The 17,169-nt window shown below is 41.0% G+C and overlaps 1 protein-coding gene across 1 annotated transcript in view; it reads right to left on the bottom strand.

The window, feature by feature from the left end:
• The window catches only part of DNAH11 (dynein axonemal heavy chain 11), a 195,230-nt gene that overhangs the window by 112,600 nt on the left and 65,461 nt on the right, over nt 1-17,169 (bottom strand). The window contains exons 33-40 of the mRNA XM_081102597.1: nt 14,859-14,975; nt 12,191-12,329; nt 9,022-9,114; nt 7,632-7,826; nt 6,480-6,557; nt 4,149-4,281; nt 2,590-2,717; nt 1,440-1,588 (exon numbers count right to left, since the gene is read on the bottom strand). Coding sequence (XP_080958723.1) covers nt 1,440-1,588; nt 2,590-2,717; nt 4,149-4,281; nt 6,480-6,557; nt 7,632-7,826; nt 9,022-9,114; nt 12,191-12,329; nt 14,859-14,975 — 1,032 coding nt within the window. The remainder of the gene's footprint in view (nt 1-1,439; nt 1,589-2,589; nt 2,718-4,148; nt 4,282-6,479; nt 6,558-7,631; nt 7,827-9,021; nt 9,115-12,190; nt 12,330-14,858; nt 14,976-17,169) is intronic.

Raw genomic sequence — 17,169 nt, 5'->3', positions numbered from 1 at the left:
TGTTTAGCTCTTTTGAAAACTAAGGTTAAAAAGAGAAATGTTGCCGAAGCCGGTTTGGCTCAGTGGATAGAGCGTCGGCCTGCGGACTGAAAGGTCCCAGGTTCGATTCCGGTCAAGGGCATGTACCTGGGTTGCGGGCACATCCCCGGTGGGAGATGTGCAGGAGGCAGCTGATCGATGTTTCTCTCTCATCAATGTTTCTAACTATCTCTCTCCCTTCCTCTCTGTAAAAAATCAATAAAATATATTTAAAAAAAAAAAAAGAGAAATGTTCACAACAACAAAACCAAACACAACTAGATTTAAAAGTAGGTAAAGGACTGAAATAGTCATTTCTCCAAATAAAACATACAGATGGCCAAAAAGCACATGAAAAGATGCTCAACGTGAGTAATCATTATGAAAACGCAAATCAAAACCGAAATGAGATACCACTTCATTCCCATTAGGACGGCTACCAAAAAAAAAAAAAAAAAATAGAGAAAATGACAAGTTTCGGTGAGGACATGCAGACACTGGAGCCCTTGTGCACTGTTGGGAATGCAAAATGGTACAGCCACCATGGAAAACAGTATGGTAGCTCTTCTAAAAATAAAATTATAACTACCAAATGATCTCCTAGTTCCACTTGTGGCTATACCAGTATATCCAGAATAATTAAAAGTAGGGGTCAAAGGACATCTGTATGCCCTGCTCATAGAAACATTATTTGCAATAGTCAAAGGATAGAAGCAGCCCGGCCGGGTGTGGCTCAGCAGTTGAGTGTCAATCCAGGAAGCAAGAGGTCACTGATTCCATTCCCGGTCGGTGCATATGCCCGGGTTACAGCTTGATCCCCAAAAGGCCCACGGGATCATTTGGTCTGGCCCTGCCAAGGCATTAGGGGTGAGTTAGTTAAATGTTTGACCAAACAGAGCAGGCTAATTTTTATTTTTATTTTTTTTAAAATACATTTTATTGATTTTTTACAGAGAGGAAGGGAGAGGGATAGAGAGCCAGAAACATCGATGAGAGAGAAACATCGATCAGCTGCCTCCTGCACATGTCCCACCAGGGATGTGCCCGCAACCAAGGTACATGCCCTTGACCGGAATCGAACCTGGGACCCCTCAGTCCACAGGCCAACGCTCTATCCACTGAGCCAAAGTGGTGCTGGCAAGAGCAGTCTAATTTTTAAGTTGATAATTGTGTGTGGCCCATAAATGATAAGTATCCAGATGGCCCTTTGGCAGGAAAAACATTCCCCACCCCTGTAATGGATATGGAGCTTCAGTTTGGGAAGACAGAAAAAGTCAAGGAGATGGTTGGTGGTGGTGGTTGTACCACAAAGTGAGTGTACTTAATGCCACTGAACTGTACACTTAAAAATGGTTAAAGTGGTACATTTTATATTATGTATGTTTTACCACAGTCTTAAAAAAAAAAAAAGCAGTACTCACGGATTCCAGCCCAAATCTTGTGGGTTCACATACAGAACACCAGCTCTGGAAACAGTGGCCGGGGTTGCTGTCCTTAAGTGATGGATCTCAAAGAGCAGCCTCATGGAGGGCGCAAGGGCTACGCGCTCATTGCTGGCCAAGGTCAGCACCTGGACAGAGCAGCACAGCACAAAGGAAGCCCTGTCACTCGGGAGAAAGCGCTGCCGACCCTCCATCCCAGCACCAAGTGCTTCCCCTGCCCAGTGCCAAAGGCTGTGAGCTCACTGTCCGGAGACAGAAGTGCGTACAGTCTGAAAAAAGGTCTCAGTTAAAGATCTCAGTTCATCCCAGCGGGAGCTCACTGACCCCTGAGGAACAAACTTACCAATACGGACTTACTGATGCCAACTCTAAATAACTGTGGTTAATTATTACTAAATATAAGACATTTGTCCGAAGCGCTGATTACATGACAAGGCCCGAATTCCACAAAACTAAACCATCTTTAGAGTCTGAAATACCACAATTATCAATTTGCTATAGAAACTCATGCAAGTATGAAGATCTGAGGCCTATATTTTACGATAGACAATGTCTTAGTTCAGGAAGCAGTAATTACTGTTAATTTAAGGGGGGGGGTGGTGACTAATTCTATTCTGTATTAATGATGATTTCTGATTTTTTTTCTCCTGATAGATCTGGTGTTGCTTAAGTAGTATCTCACAGACCGATGCCATCACCCTTTGGTTTTGCTGGGAATGCTGGATTAACCATGGCAAACGCTTAGGAATGCATTTATATTCAGTCGGTAGCCATAGGAACTACTTAATTTCCAACTTGTCCCTTGCAACCCACGCATTCCATCCTTAATCAAAGATAAGATGTAATAATTTATGCCTGGCTCTTTGAAAATGTTAAAATGTGTATGAGCTAAATTCTTGGATACATATCTCCTTATAAAGATGGTTAAATTTACACAGCCAAGAAAAATGTATTCACTTCAATTCTTTACCAGTGAAGTAAGAGAATTAGCAGGAAAGTGGCACTTACAGAAAGAGTAACTACATCAAGAACATCAGGCTCATGATTAAAAGCGAGTACTAAAATCCACAAGTGAATGGAACTCAATGGACGTGTCATGTTTAAGGTTTAGCACTGAGGTATTACCCACCTTGTTATCATCCATGACAGTATTTAGTGATTCAATCCACATGGGATCAATATCTCCATCCAGGACTATCCATTTTGGTCCATCCTGCGTAAGATTTGCTTGTTCTCGCAGAATAGATGAGAAGAGACCTATAAATGAAGAGTGAACAATCTTAACATGCTATATATAATGGAGCTGAGTGCTGTTTGTTTCCAAAATAAAACAGTATTTCTTCTAGTGGAAGCTCGTTCATGAAGTAAATAAATTTGCTGTGAATGTGTTGCCTCTCTCCGGAGGGCAGTGTGTAACACGTTTTGAGCCATACCTAGGCTGTCTAGACCAAAGGCAAGTTTCATTTCATTTTCCATATAAGAAAAGGCCAGAGAATGACAAGACAGGCTTCTATACACAGAATCGCCAAGAAAGTCTTCTCTGAAGTGACGCTTGGCCAGACACTTCAATAACCTAAGGGAGGAGGCTGTGCAGATACTGTTAGTGTTGCAGACGGTGAGAACTTCAACCGTAAAGGCCCCTTGATGGGAAGATGCTTGGCATGTTCCAGGAAGAACAAGGGTTCTATATCGTAGGTTACGGGCATGTGCAGGAAATGAGGTCAGAGATGGGGAAGGAGGATCTCATTCCATAAGAACTGTGTAGGCCAGGGGTCCTCAAACTACGGCCCGCGGGCCACATGCAAATACAAATATTGTATTTGTTCCCATTTTGTTTTTTTACTTCAAAATAAGATACGTGCAGTGTGCATAGGAATTTGTTCACAGTTTTTTTTTTAAACTATAGTCCGGCCCTCCAGCGGTCTGAGGGACAGTGAACTGGCCCCCTGTTTAGAAAGTTTGAGGACCCCTGGTGTAGGCCATGGATAAAGTTTGGAATCTAAGGATGATGGAACCCACTGGAAATGGCCAACAGAGAGCTAACATCCTAAAGAGCGCCCTCTGTCTGCTGTATGGAAAATGAACTGCAGGGAGACTCGCTGGACTCATGTGGTAGCTGCAGAGGAGGAGAAAGTACTGGAATATAATGTGTATTTTCTATGCCTGTAGGATTTGCTGTAAAGCTGAAGGTAGGGTGTGAAAGGGAGAAAAGACCCAAGGATGATGCCAAGGATAGTGCATTTAAACAAATGAGAAGTAATAATAACAGATTTTAACAAAGGGGTCTGTTTGCCTGCAAATGCTTTCAAGGCAAGAAATACATCATTGAATTCTGTCCCTGGCACCCAGCACAGTGCCTGCCTGTAACTCAGTCGGTGTCTTGCATCAGGTACTTTATAGACATTCCCTGAGGCATTTGAGTTGATTCTTTTCTGGTTTACACGAGCCCTGACACAACTGATGTGGGACAAAATACACAGCTCTGAGCAAAACCCTGCGGAATGCAAACCGACCCCTTATTCAAATCCAGCTTTAATTTACAGGTTATAAATGCTGCTGTATCTCCGGTAATGCAGACACATAAACAGTAAATCTACAACTATGACTAAAATTGACTTGAACTGAAAAATGGCTTTCTGGATAAAAATGAGAAATTTTTAGCACGTCAGAAGGGGAAACGCTACTTGCCATCTTTCCATTCTCGGGTAGTGTGATGTATGAAACCAAAGAGTTCATCTGTTGTCACAGCTTTAGGGTTTAAGTCATTCCAAATGGGTTTCTGTTTCATGTTAACATATGTTCGGTACAGTGTTCTCAAAATCTGAAGGGAAAAAGGAAGAAAAAAAAGCTAAGAAAATTAATATTAATGTAAGCCAAATGGAAAGCAAAAGATTTCAGATGATTTTCCGTATTCATTATGTTCCTAGACATTCTACGTGTACCATGACTGAGAAAGGAAGAAAATTTACATGCGCACATTTCATTACCATCTTGAACAATTTAATCCTGCCCTCCTTAGTATCAGTTCACTGATTCCCTGAACAACGTAGATTAGAGAAAGTCACTCTATCATGTGAGATTTTTAACCACACGTGCAAAGTGAAGGACTATTTATGTAAGCAAGTGTTCCTGCTCATGCTATTAAAATCCACTCTGCCTGTACTATTTAGATTGTGCTCAAAATTGAGCTTGCATCAGAATCGCTTAGAGCAAGCATGTCAAACTCACAGCCGGCGGGCCACATGCCTCGTTTATTTGGCCTGTGTTAGCCTTTGAGTTTGACATGCTTGGCTTAGAGGGTGTTTAAACACAGACCGCTGGACCCAATCACGAGTTTCTGATTCCGTAGGTTTGGGGTGGTACTGGTGAGTGGCATTTCTTAGAAGGTCCCAGGCGATCCCTATGATGCTGGTCTGGGTGTGCTTTGAGATACAGAATCTGGAGCAATAATTCTCAACAGCAGGTTGTCTTGACTTAAGGGAAGAGGGCGTGCTACTGGGCAGGCAGTGGTCAGAGGCCACGGGTGCTGCTGGCCATCCTGCAATGCACAGGGCAGGCCCTACGACAAAGGGTGAGCTGCTCCTGAATGTCAGCGGTGCTGCTGCTGAGAAGCCCTGATCTAGATCGTGAGGAAAAGCAGCCTTGAGGATGAGAAATCGCAGGACAGGTGTTCACTGTGTGTCTGTTTAATCCATTGACACTTTCACCCAAATATCTGACCCAACTACGCTTTTTGCTTTCTCCAAAAAGCCATGGGTTTTCTTTTAGATGTTTATCATCCTGATCTTCTCACAGGGGTTTGAAGGACTGGCAGACAACTGCCAAATACTTGGGAATAATGAGGTGTTAAATAACATGGCCCCTGAGCTTGGATGCTCTAGTTACATCAGCTTAAGTAAAGGCTGAAGAGAAGAGAATTCGTGAAGAATAGATGAAAGCAACTGAACGTCTTAGGAATAGTAAGTAAGCTGACATTTTTTGAAACCATTTATCTACTGAAAATCATATAATTTAATTTTTCCTTCCTTAAGCCATAGTCAGCATCTGAAACTTACTCTAATAAAATAATCACAGGCCTTTCAGACATCAACTTTAATATTTCAATTACTATGTTTTTCACTGGAAAGATCCCTATACAGGGCCTCCCTTTACAACTGTTCCACTCCGGGTTCAGATCCTGATACTGGCAAGGTCTCTATCCACCCATGCTCAGTCCCATATGCCCACTCTGATTATCTTAGTCATTGGCAACTAAATGTATTTATACTCAAGCACCCTAAATTAAAAATGCATGCATTTCTGCATATACTGTCTACCAACTAAAAAAATAAGTTACCAGGACTGTCAGTAAAGACCAAGCAAAATCAAGCAGTAAACTAAAAATGGGAATTACAATACTCGTGGCATATCCTCATTGCTCAGAGGAAATCACACGTAATACACCAAATAGGCACCTCATACTGTGCATAACAAGTACCTCAAAAATGTGGTTTCTGCTGCCTCCCTTTTTCCAAGTTTTTTTTTCTGGCCCTCCAGAGTTCTATATTCTGAGAGAGTATTAATGAAAAATGTTTGGGTTTTCTTAATGACATTAAGGAGAACCTATTATAACTTGGAAAAGATGACAAAATAGTTTTGATAAACGTAGGTGGGGCCAATTGAACCCTGAAAGGCAGGTAGGTATCTTACTCGCGAGTCTCTCAACATGTTAACTTGGAATAAAAGAATTCAGGCAGAATTCCATTATTGAAAGATGCATAAAATAGAATGCCGCACATATAAATGAGTGAAGAAGATGCTAAATAGCTCATGTGATGTTCTATTTGTTACTCTCCCGGTCTCCAATACAGAGGAAAACAGTGTCCATGGGTCAAAGAACAGTATTAGAGTCTCAGATTAGCTCTAATTATGGTGGACTTCACTGAAGGGAACCCCTAAGTAGAAGTGAAAAGAGCCCTCCCTCCCCCCCAGAAAAAGTGTTCTTCCCAAGGCTGAAAGCTCATAGGCAGCTCACTCTACCTGACTCTTCCCCGTGCCCGCGTTTCCAACCACGAAGACGGAGTGCCGCACGGCCAGCAGCTCCTCCAGCTGGACCACCTGCAGACCAAACAGCCATCACTGGTTTCCTTTCAGGAGTTTGTGGTGAAAAACAAACAAAAGACTACCCATTTTTACCCAATTCTTTCCTTACAATCGAAGCCAGTCCCCACTGACAACATTATACAGGCTGGGGCAAAAGTAGGCTTACAGCTGTGAGTACACAAAACACAGAGTTTATTCTTGTATTAATTGTTATTAATGACTGTATTATTTCTCCATTGGAACACCGCTGCTCAGTGAATCCCTTTCGCAGGCAGAGGGAAGTACAGTGGGACTGGGACACGGTAGGGGCTGCTTACAAACTCGGTGACTTCATGTTCCTGAACAAAATAGTGCCTGGCCAATCATCATCTGCCTCTGAGTAATGACTTATATCCTTTAAAGCAGCGGTGTGGAACCTTATAAGTAACCATCTGGATATTTATAACATCATTCACGGGCCATACGAAATTATTAACTTGAAAATTAGCCTGCTATTTTTGGTCAAACTCACCCCTAATGCCTTGGCAGGGCCAGACCAAATGATTCCTGGAGCCTTATACGGCCTGCGGGTCGGATGTTCCCCACCCCGGCTCTACTAGTAAAACATCTAAAACAGACACTCTATGTAATTTAACATCCATGTACTCACTATACCCAACTTGAGCACACACATGCACATGCCTTTAATAAGTCAGAGGGTATCATACATGTAGAAATGTCTCCCCATTAAAACATGTACTTATGGTTTTACTCCTAATTTTCTCTAAACTGGAGAGAAAAGAGCAAAACTGATTTTTGATGCATGCCACCAAGAAGGAGCAAGTGGTTTTATAAACGAATAAAAAGCCTGCTTACACTTAAAACCAAGACTTAATCATATGTGTGTTTTCATCTTCTTAGAGGCCGGGATGACAAACTAGTTATATTCACTTTAGTAAAGATTGCCATATTAGAATGCCTTACAGTGTATGGTAAGGTCATATTGAGGTTAGGGTAACATGTAAATCGAAGTCTTGGTTCAGTGTCCCTTAACCACGGGGTTGTCACCACACATCCCAGGGGCTCCAGGACAAGGAAAGGCTCCTGTACTTTGAGGATGAAGCTCTCCTCGGGCTGCAGGCGGAGCTCCAGGGTGGACTGCCTGACCATCTGCTCCAAGTGCGGCGCCCTCCTCCGGGGCACGTCCAGGGCTGGAAACAGGTCGCCAACCAGGCCCAGAAACACGGGGATGTCATCGGTCACTATTTTAGGCATATTGAAGTCCCTTAGTGCTCTCATGAGGACCTAGAAAAGAGAAGAGAAGACACTTTATTTAAGAAGCCAATGCAATGTCTAACAAACACTTACATAGCTAAAGATGTTGTTGCTGCAAGGTCACATGTCAGAACATGAGAAGGCTCTGCTGATACTGTGGACAACCTCTGACAACACATCCCTGACACATCCCTACCAGTGATGTGCTCTGATCCTGAGAAAGGGCCTGGGCCCTTCTATCCTTAACCCTCAAACTCCAGCATATAAATGAACCAGGCCCATCAGATCATTTTCGTCAAAGTGCTCAGAGAACCCCAGAAGAATAAACTCAGCCATTTTCATTTTGGGCTTTTGTTCTGTACTTGCTGAAAACCAAAGAGGGATTTCGATTTTCAAAGCAGTTAACTTGAACATCGGGATGATTTGTACAGAAAGAGGCAAGCGTTTTAACAACCATAGCATAGCAAGAGAACAAATAAAGGCAAGAAAATCCTGACCCCATCATGAACTGTGACTGAGAGAAGAGAGAGATTGAAAAAAAGAATGTAGAAAAATCACATCATAAATATCCTTTCACATTAAAAAAAAAACAAAACCCTCATAGGATAGATCTACTTTTTCAACTTCTCATTTACTGTAAGTATACAGAGTGCTGTATATCCATGATCTCACTTCTTATTTAATACAGAAAAATGGATATGTGGCTGTAACTGTTTCTTCCTGGGAGAGACAATGCCCTAGCAGCTCCAAATAACCAACGAATCATTGCCCTGATGTCAGGGGATCAACCTTCCTGCTCCATTCTTCACGTCCATCTTGTATCCTATGAAATGGACATACCTTCTCCCATTAGATTATGTCTTTACTGACTTTTTCAGGATTAATACCCCGGGATTAATCAGATTTTCTAAATGTTCCTCAGAGGAAATCAAACAGCGATTACTGGAATATTTGATTATGACCGCCAAAATATTATTTGTAGCTGACATTTCAAAAGCACTTATACAATCACATTTTCTTTCCTACACTCCCATCCTTTAGTCAAGAATACCTGTGATCTTTATTATAAAGTCAGAAATGCCAGTCCTCGAAATGTCCTCCATTAAAAATACATGCTATGTTTTTGAAGGTCGTGCTATGCGTGACCCGCCACCCAGGGACACCCTGTCATTGTATGAAGCCATTTGGCTACGTGCTCCACAGAATCACATTGGCATTGCATCACCTGATCTTCGGGTCTATTTTTATCTCCTCGTTTCAGGGAGCCAGCGACAACCAAGACAGATTTAACAGCACGAAGTCCCCAATCATAATGATCCTAAAATCAAAACACAGGCAAATGTTCTCAGAAACTGTATGAGGGGGTAAGATTCTTGTTCCAGAAGTAAAGGCTGAAAGCTAAAAGGGTTCAGGTAAGTACATGCTTTGACCACGTGAAGCGCTATTTCCCCCTTTCCAATTGTGAAAATCATGTCCCTTCAGCTTCTTCCTGCTTCTCTCACCTGACTCTTTGCCTCTGTCAGCAACTTTTGTCTTCCCACAGCATTTCGTGGCCGCATTTGCCCGAGGCTCCATCCACCTCCCTTGCTCTTCTCTCAATAGACCTGCTAACTCAGGAGTTCACCCACTTCCATTTTCACCTCCATCCACAGGCGCATGTGTCCAAGTTGTGCAGACAGCCTTGCTAGTCCCTCTCCCCCCACCCCCCAGCCCGAGGTCTCGGACTGCCCTCCTTATTCTACCTCTTCATCTCTCCAATGCTCCGGCCCTCATGTTGGCACTTAACACAGTCAAAACGGATTCAATAAACTCCCGTTATAAACCAGTACCGCTTACTCCCAAGGAAGATTCTTCTCACAGGCTCTGAGCTTCTGGAGAACAGAGCCTGTATTTTATTCGCTTCTGTCTTCTAGGTCCTGGCACGGTGCCCTGCACAGGGCAGGTGCTCAGGAAAGGTAAGTGAACGAACTGATTATCCAGAACCGGCCTTCTGCCTCTCCACCACAATCCACACAGCAGCAACACCCCTCTCACATGCCTCTCAGCTGTGCCTGTGCAGAACTCAACCCCGCCAAACATCCGTGTCCCCATCGTAAAAAGGCAGATGAAAGTACCTACCCACTTTACAAGGTGTGGTCAAGTAAAAGGAGTTAGTGCTGTGTGGTCAGAGAAACAGTACATACAGGTATAAGAACGAGCCCTTCAATCCACTAGTGGGGAATGAAGTCAGGTTAGTGGGTCTTGGCCATCAATTCTGTCAGTTATAAAACAAAACAGAACGGAATGAAGACTATCAGAGTGCACACTGCAGATGACAAAGGCAAGAAGTGTCTGGTGAAAATTATTTTTGTTTCAGTTGTACACACATGTGAGTATGCCAAGCCTCAAGTGAAAAAGCATTTTTTACTGTGTGCCCTGGTAAAAATCGTTTGAAAGCTACTGATGGAGAAGTAGACTGAGGCTTGAGGAGGGAAGGAGACGGGGGAAGAAGCTGAGTTTGGAGGCCAGGGAGATTGGGGCGGGGGCTAAGTCACTGAAGCAACAATATTAATGAAGAGGATATAGGAGAAATTATGCACATAAAGATTTAGTGACTCTCCTAAACATTTAAGCCTTACAAGCAACTGCTAACAAAATCTTCACCATTGTCCTTATGTGTTTTTGTTGGGTGGTTTTTTGGGGGGGGGAGTTTTTTGGTCAAAAAATGTCCACTGGTTCTTCTCCAATCCATCCCTCCAGCTTAAAAATTATCAGTGAACTGAGCTCCTAACGCAGCACTTCTGTCCTGGCCAGATTTGCCTGCCTCATCTCACCCACGACATTTCTCTGAGATGGGAACTCTCTCCTTGCCTGTTCTGCCTTTCCTCCCAAGATCGTCCTCTTCTAATTGGCTGGAGGTGTCCTAGAAAGGATTAGAAAGAACTAAATTCAAATCCTGCTCCCACCACTTGTTGGCTGTGGACTTTGGACAGGTTATTTTACTCCATTTCCTCTTCTGTAAAATAGAACGAATAATGCCAAATTCATAAACCTCTTGTAAAGATCTAAAAAGCTAACACATGCCAACTATTCAATAAACATTAGTTCTTTTCTTCCTTGAAACTATGATAATCTTTTCACGCTCTACTGTATTCCAATTTTTATCTCATGTAAATTGAGTCTCTCCTATGTAAGTTCTTTGAAGTCATAAATCTGAGTATTTGTTTCATTTTTTTCTGAGTCTCAGCCCCTTCCTTATCATAAAAAATAAGTATCTTATCTTGGATACAGTAGATGCTCACTAAATAGTTAATATCACTACTAGACATGAATATGCTGCAACCCCATGCTTCCCGAGGACAGTGACATTTTTTCTTCTGAGTGTTTCCCATTATAAAATTAAAATGGACTCACTGAACGGAAAGATGTCACAAACAAGAATAAGGAGGAAAATAAAAAAATACCACAATCTTACCATCCAGAGACAAATGTTAAAAACCACAGATATTTTCCAGTCACTTTATATGTATATGAAACACATAGTGTAATATAAAATACATGCAAATTATATATTACATCTACAGTTTGATATGCTGGAGGGTCTTTTACACATATAGCATTGCCATAAACATTGGTCTATATTATTAAATTTATTGTAATTTCCCGCCAGAATGTAAACTAACAGTTATTAAAATGGCAACATGAATTTCTCAGATTCTAAATTTCACCAATACCTTTATCCTGGAATGGCTTTGAAATAATGTCACCAGGAATTAATGAAAGGTGACATTGGGCCAAAGTCAAAGGGGGCCCAAGAGCTGAGTTTAAAAATAATGATGCTGAAACGTGTCATCTTTGTGACATATCAGCAACTTCAGTGAAATGGCAAGAAGCTGATGACTAGAGACTAGAAAATACTTAAGTTTGACCCATTTCAGAGACTGGGGTATTGTAGAGCAAAAGTTAAAAAAAAAAAAAAAAAAAAGCAAGCTCTACTCTCAGATAAAGGAGTACCAGCAAATGAGAAAATGTCAATGGGACATTTCCTGAGGAGTTCTCCAGAAAATCAGGTTTACCCGACTCCCATGGACAAGAATATTCTCACCAACCAAGGGAGACATCATCAACGTCCATTTATAATTATAACAGTGGTCAAGTTTAAAGAAAATCACACAGCTCATTGACAAAAGCTTTATTAGCTACAAATTAAACACGAGACTTACGATGCCTCAAGTTTAATTTCAGGAAAAAAAACATTAAGAATTGTAAAATACAGATTTTCAAAATTTTACAGAAAATATAAACGTATTTCTAAATGTCTAACTAATTTGAACGATAAATGACACAGCGTCTGTGTTTCAAAAGCTGTTTCAAGGGGGTGTAAAACCCAGAAAACGTAACACAAGGCTCTTCACCTGCTTGGAGAGGAGCTCCCTGCAGAGCGTGTACAGTGTGATGAACTTGCGGGCTAATGCGCGTGCATCCACGAAACCTTCCGCGACTAACATGATTTCACAGATCAGCTCAATGTCGGGGGCCACCATGGCACAGGGTCTGCGAAGTAAATATGAAATTTAGTTTTTAAATGTGGTAAGGTAGTAAGTACAAATTGCTGAAATCAAGTGGTTAATTTGTACCAACATTCTAAACCACTCGCAAGCAGGTCACAATTACCTCTGTCAACCACAGCTAACAAGACCCTTCACTTCAACTATATATATATATATATATATATATATATATATATATATATATTAGTTACTGGATACATAGAAAAAGATGCAGTCTGAAAATGGCAGAAGCACAGGTGTAGTGTTTGCTGATTTGCTTGGAATAAATTCAAGAAGAAATAAAAAATCTGAATAATTCCATATCTATTAAAGAAACTGAATTTATCACTAAAAAGATTCTCACATAGGAAAATCTAGGTCTAGATGGCTTCATTGATTTTAAGTCTATTAGATATTTAAGAGGTAAACAATACCAATCCTATAAAAACGCTTAATAACAAATAGAGAAGACAGGAAGATTAGCCAATTCATTGCAGGAGGTCACCATTACTCTGATGCCAAAACCAGATGAAGATATTACAAGAAAAGACACTACAGACCAATATCCAACATGGCATAGATTTTTAAATCTTTAACAAAATAGCAGCATATTGAATCCATCACTCTGTATAAAAATAATATCTCCTGACCAAGTGAAGTTTATCACAGGAATTAATATTGACTTGTTTAGCATTTGAAAAAATCAATATAATTCAGCACATTAACAGAAAAAAAAGAAAACCTGTATGAAAACTACAAAACAAAACTTCTAGAAAAACACACAGTTGGAAATTTTTGCAACCTGGGACTAACCAAACTTTCCTGACTATGAGAGGAAAATTATAAAACAACCTGATAAATATTTCATTGAATTTAAAACTTATATCTTTGATGAACACCACTAAGAAAATGAAAATGTGAGCTACAAATTGAGAGAAAGGCATCTGCAATATATGTATTTAATAAAGAAATTGTACCCAGAACACAGCACTTCCCAAAAGATGGCAAGGGAATGGCCAGTTGCATGAAAAGATGTGCAACAGCATTAGCCCTCATGGAAACGCAAGCAAAGCCCACAATGGCAAACCACCACATATCCTCCAGACGGACTGAAACCCAAAATCCTGACAAGAATGTAGAACAAATGTAAAATGCTACCACCATCTTGGAAACCAGATCGGCAAATTCTAATAAAGTTAACGTACATTAGCCATGTGACTTAGCAATTCAATGCACAGACCTTTGCCCAGAAGAAAACTTATGTTCACACAAAGATTGTACAAGGAAGTTCACAGCAGTTTTATTCAAAATAGTCCCAAACTAGAAACAACCCAGATGTCGATCAAGTGGTGAGTGGGTAAATAAACGGTAGTACGTGCACACAGAATACTCATCAGCAACAGAAAGGACAAACTATTGGTACGCTCTAACTTGGAAGAACCCCAAACCATGATGTTCAAGGAAAGAATACAACACAAATAAGTACATGCTGTATGATTTCATTGACATGAACTCTAGGAAAGACAGGTTGAACCTAAAGTCACAGAAAACACATCACTGGTGTGGGGATGAACCTCAAAGGGCACGCGAGAACTTCAGCTGGTTGGAAATACTCCATTTCTTGATTGTGGTGGTGTTTCTGCCAACTATACACTTAAACTGGAGCATTTCACTGTATGGAATTATACCTGAATGAAGTTGGTTTAAAATATGAGGTAACTGGTTCAAAGGCAATAGCACAGGCTCTGAGAGACTGCTAAGAGGTGTATCTATTGGCGAGTACTTTTGGAAAGGAGGTCATCAATAGGCCTTATAATCATTCACCAAGGAATTCTACGCGTTGCAATCTATTCTGGGTGACAATCAGAAATGAGGATAACTCTTTATGCGAAGAGGCTTATAGCCTGTTATTTTAGGATCGTAAAAAACTGAAAAACAAACAAACAAACAAACAAAAACCCAACCCCACCAACCCTGTATGTCCAGGGGATGGTTAAGAAAAGTCTGAACAAGCCAGGAGAGAGACTGTTTTGGAGCTACATAAAATGGCCTTTCCAGAGCATATTCAATACTACGATAAACTACTTGTGTCAAAATATTAAGAACTAAATAAAAATTATGTCTAACCTACTATCTTCACTCCATAAAATACAAATTATAAGAGAGAGTAGAAAAAAAAATATCACCATCATTATTTCTGGGTAGTGAAGTTGTAATTTTTTTATTCTTTTCTGTATTTTCCATATAGTCTATCACTTGTGAAAATTATGTTTATAATAAAAATATCACTACACAAAATCTAGTGTTAAATGTTCAAATGTACCATGACTTTTAAGGAATGATTTTGGGTCCGGTTTCGTATTTCAAAAGCGTTCATTTTTCATGGAGAAAGTTCTCTCCATAAAGTGATCCCTGAGAGGGAACAAGGGGCTTTCCACAGTCTCAAGTAAAAATACATCACTGAACAGTGCAAACCAGCAACGTTAGGTGGCATGAGAGCTCCAGATGCTAAACCGCAAAGCGTAACACTTGCCTGAAAAGAGCTTTGAGATTTTCCGGCAATTCGGCTCGACCAGCATATCCCGGGTTCATGGTAATAAATATTCCAACTGATGGCTTCAGTGTGATAGCTTCCCCGAGAAATACAAATCTGCCATAAGAAGAATGTTGATGAAATTAAACGTGTTCACTGAATATGAATGCACATTGACAAATGCAAACCACTGGCAAATGCAAACATTATTAGGAAGCTGTTTATTCTGTGTAATTTTCTTTAAAATTCACCAGCATACATACTTTGAATATGCTCTGAAGCATGTTTATTAAAAATGCACTCCATCTCCCCCAAAGGAACCACAGATCTGGGAAGTATTCTTTCCTATTTTAGCCATATAAAGCTAGAATGTAAAAATGAGGACTTGACTACTTTAACAGTTAATAAAAGGTGAGGCCATTTTTGCCTTTCAATGTGGGCTGCAATTCTTTGAATGAGATACTGCACAGATAGAAGATGCCTGAGTTAAGAGGAGAAAGGATCTTCTTGCTCAGTCTTTGTCTATTTGCTTGTCCTCGCTCTCTTTTCTTCTCTCCCTCCATTCCTCCCTTCTTCCCTTTTACAACAAATATCCATTGTCAACAACAGAGAGGTAGAATGGTGACAGCTAGCTCTGGAGCCAGACTGTAAGCATTCAGAGACCAGCTATATCACTTTAGGCATGTTCCAATCCCCTCATCTAATTTTTTAAAAAAAGGGATAATAACATCCCCCACCTCCTTGGATTATATGAGGATTAAGAGATGATGGATATAAGTGGCTAAGAGCACAGTGCCTAGGACATGGTACATACTCAACAGATGGTAGCTCCGGCTACTGCTGTTATCAGCACTGGAAGGCACTGGAGAAGTAGTGAAAGATTTTCAGCAGGATTTGCAAGGGCCCAGAGGCTGCTGAGGGCCAGGGCAATGGAATGGCAAAGGGCTAGAAGAGTCAAATTGAAGGAACTTTCACATGAAGTAAATGAGACAAGGTATAAGGCTGTGCTTGTTGAGAGAGGGGAGGACTAGAGTAGTTAAGGAGCCAGGCCTACAACATAGAATGAGAAGGGAAAAGATCCACAATTTTTAGGACTATGAGCTTCTTAGGTACTTGGAACATTAAGAGAAGGTAGATTATGGATAGCCAAGGTAAGAACGGAGAAATCTTTATTCCCAGAATAGCGGACATAGGGCCGGGAGGGCTTCTTGCAGAAAGAGAGGTGGCTAAAGAGCGCAGGAATAACCACAAGTCACAGGTATGGATCTCGAGGGTAGAGCCAGCAAGATGCTGAAGACTCTATGAGGAAGGCATGGTCCCAACTCTTAAATCCTCAGTGTCAACAGACCTTAGCAAAACACATGAAACCACAAAGGAGCCAGCCAGCTCCAGATGGACAGGCACGAAGATGGACAGGTACTATATATATATATATATAGACGTGGAGACACGGGAGGCTACCAAGAGGAATGGGGCAGTGTTCAGAAATCCTTGCATGTGTCACTTATATAAATCTCCATAAGGAAAGATGGCTTCCAATGACATCTGGGTTACATCAAATAATAAGATTTTAACTAAAAGTTCAAACAACTTGTCAGGGAATAAAAGAGGCAAGAACCTAACTCTTCTCACATGGCATTACAGTAGGGGCCAGTAAGGCACAGGAATCTGGTATCTCAGAGCCACATGGTGGAGGGCCTGGAAGGTGTTCTAGAAGGTGGAAGTATGCAGCTGTAATTATGATAATAACTGGAAACTTCACATTAGGTTCACAGGTTTAAGGGGCTAGATTATCTTTCCCTGATGGGGAGATTGCAATGTTCCTAGCTGAGCAAAATACTCTAAAACATAGGGGGTGAAAGGGCAGGTCAGATAATTGAGGTTTACATTATTTAATGTATACCAAAAACGTTACAATGAAAACCACAACTGTGTACTATAATTATTTCTTAAATTAAGCCATCAAATCAACTCCTGTTGTCTTTTATCTCTTGGGATGTGGCATCATGTTGATAAGTGGTTAGGTTCTGGATATATTTGGAAAGTTTGTGGCCCAAGTCACTGGAAGAAAACGAGGCTATTATCTACTGGGATGGGGCAACTAACAAAGCAGGTATTGTTGGAAAGACCAGAATTTCTATTTTGAATATATTAAATATGAGAGGACTATGAGACATCAAATGGAGTCTTGAGATGCCCCGACAGGCACTGCCTATGTAAGTCTAGATGTTGGAGAAACGAGGTCTGGGCAGCTGGTAGCCAGCAGCATACAGGTGGTATTGAAGGTCATGTGACTGGATGAAATCACCAA

The sequence above is a fragment of the Myotis nattereri genome (genome assembly GCF_964212035.1).
Source record: "Myotis nattereri genome assembly, chromosome: 11".
NCBI classification, from domain to species: domain Eukaryota; kingdom Metazoa; phylum Chordata; class Mammalia; order Chiroptera; family Vespertilionidae; genus Myotis; species Myotis nattereri.
This window is presented reverse-complemented; position numbering and strand designations above follow the sequence as displayed.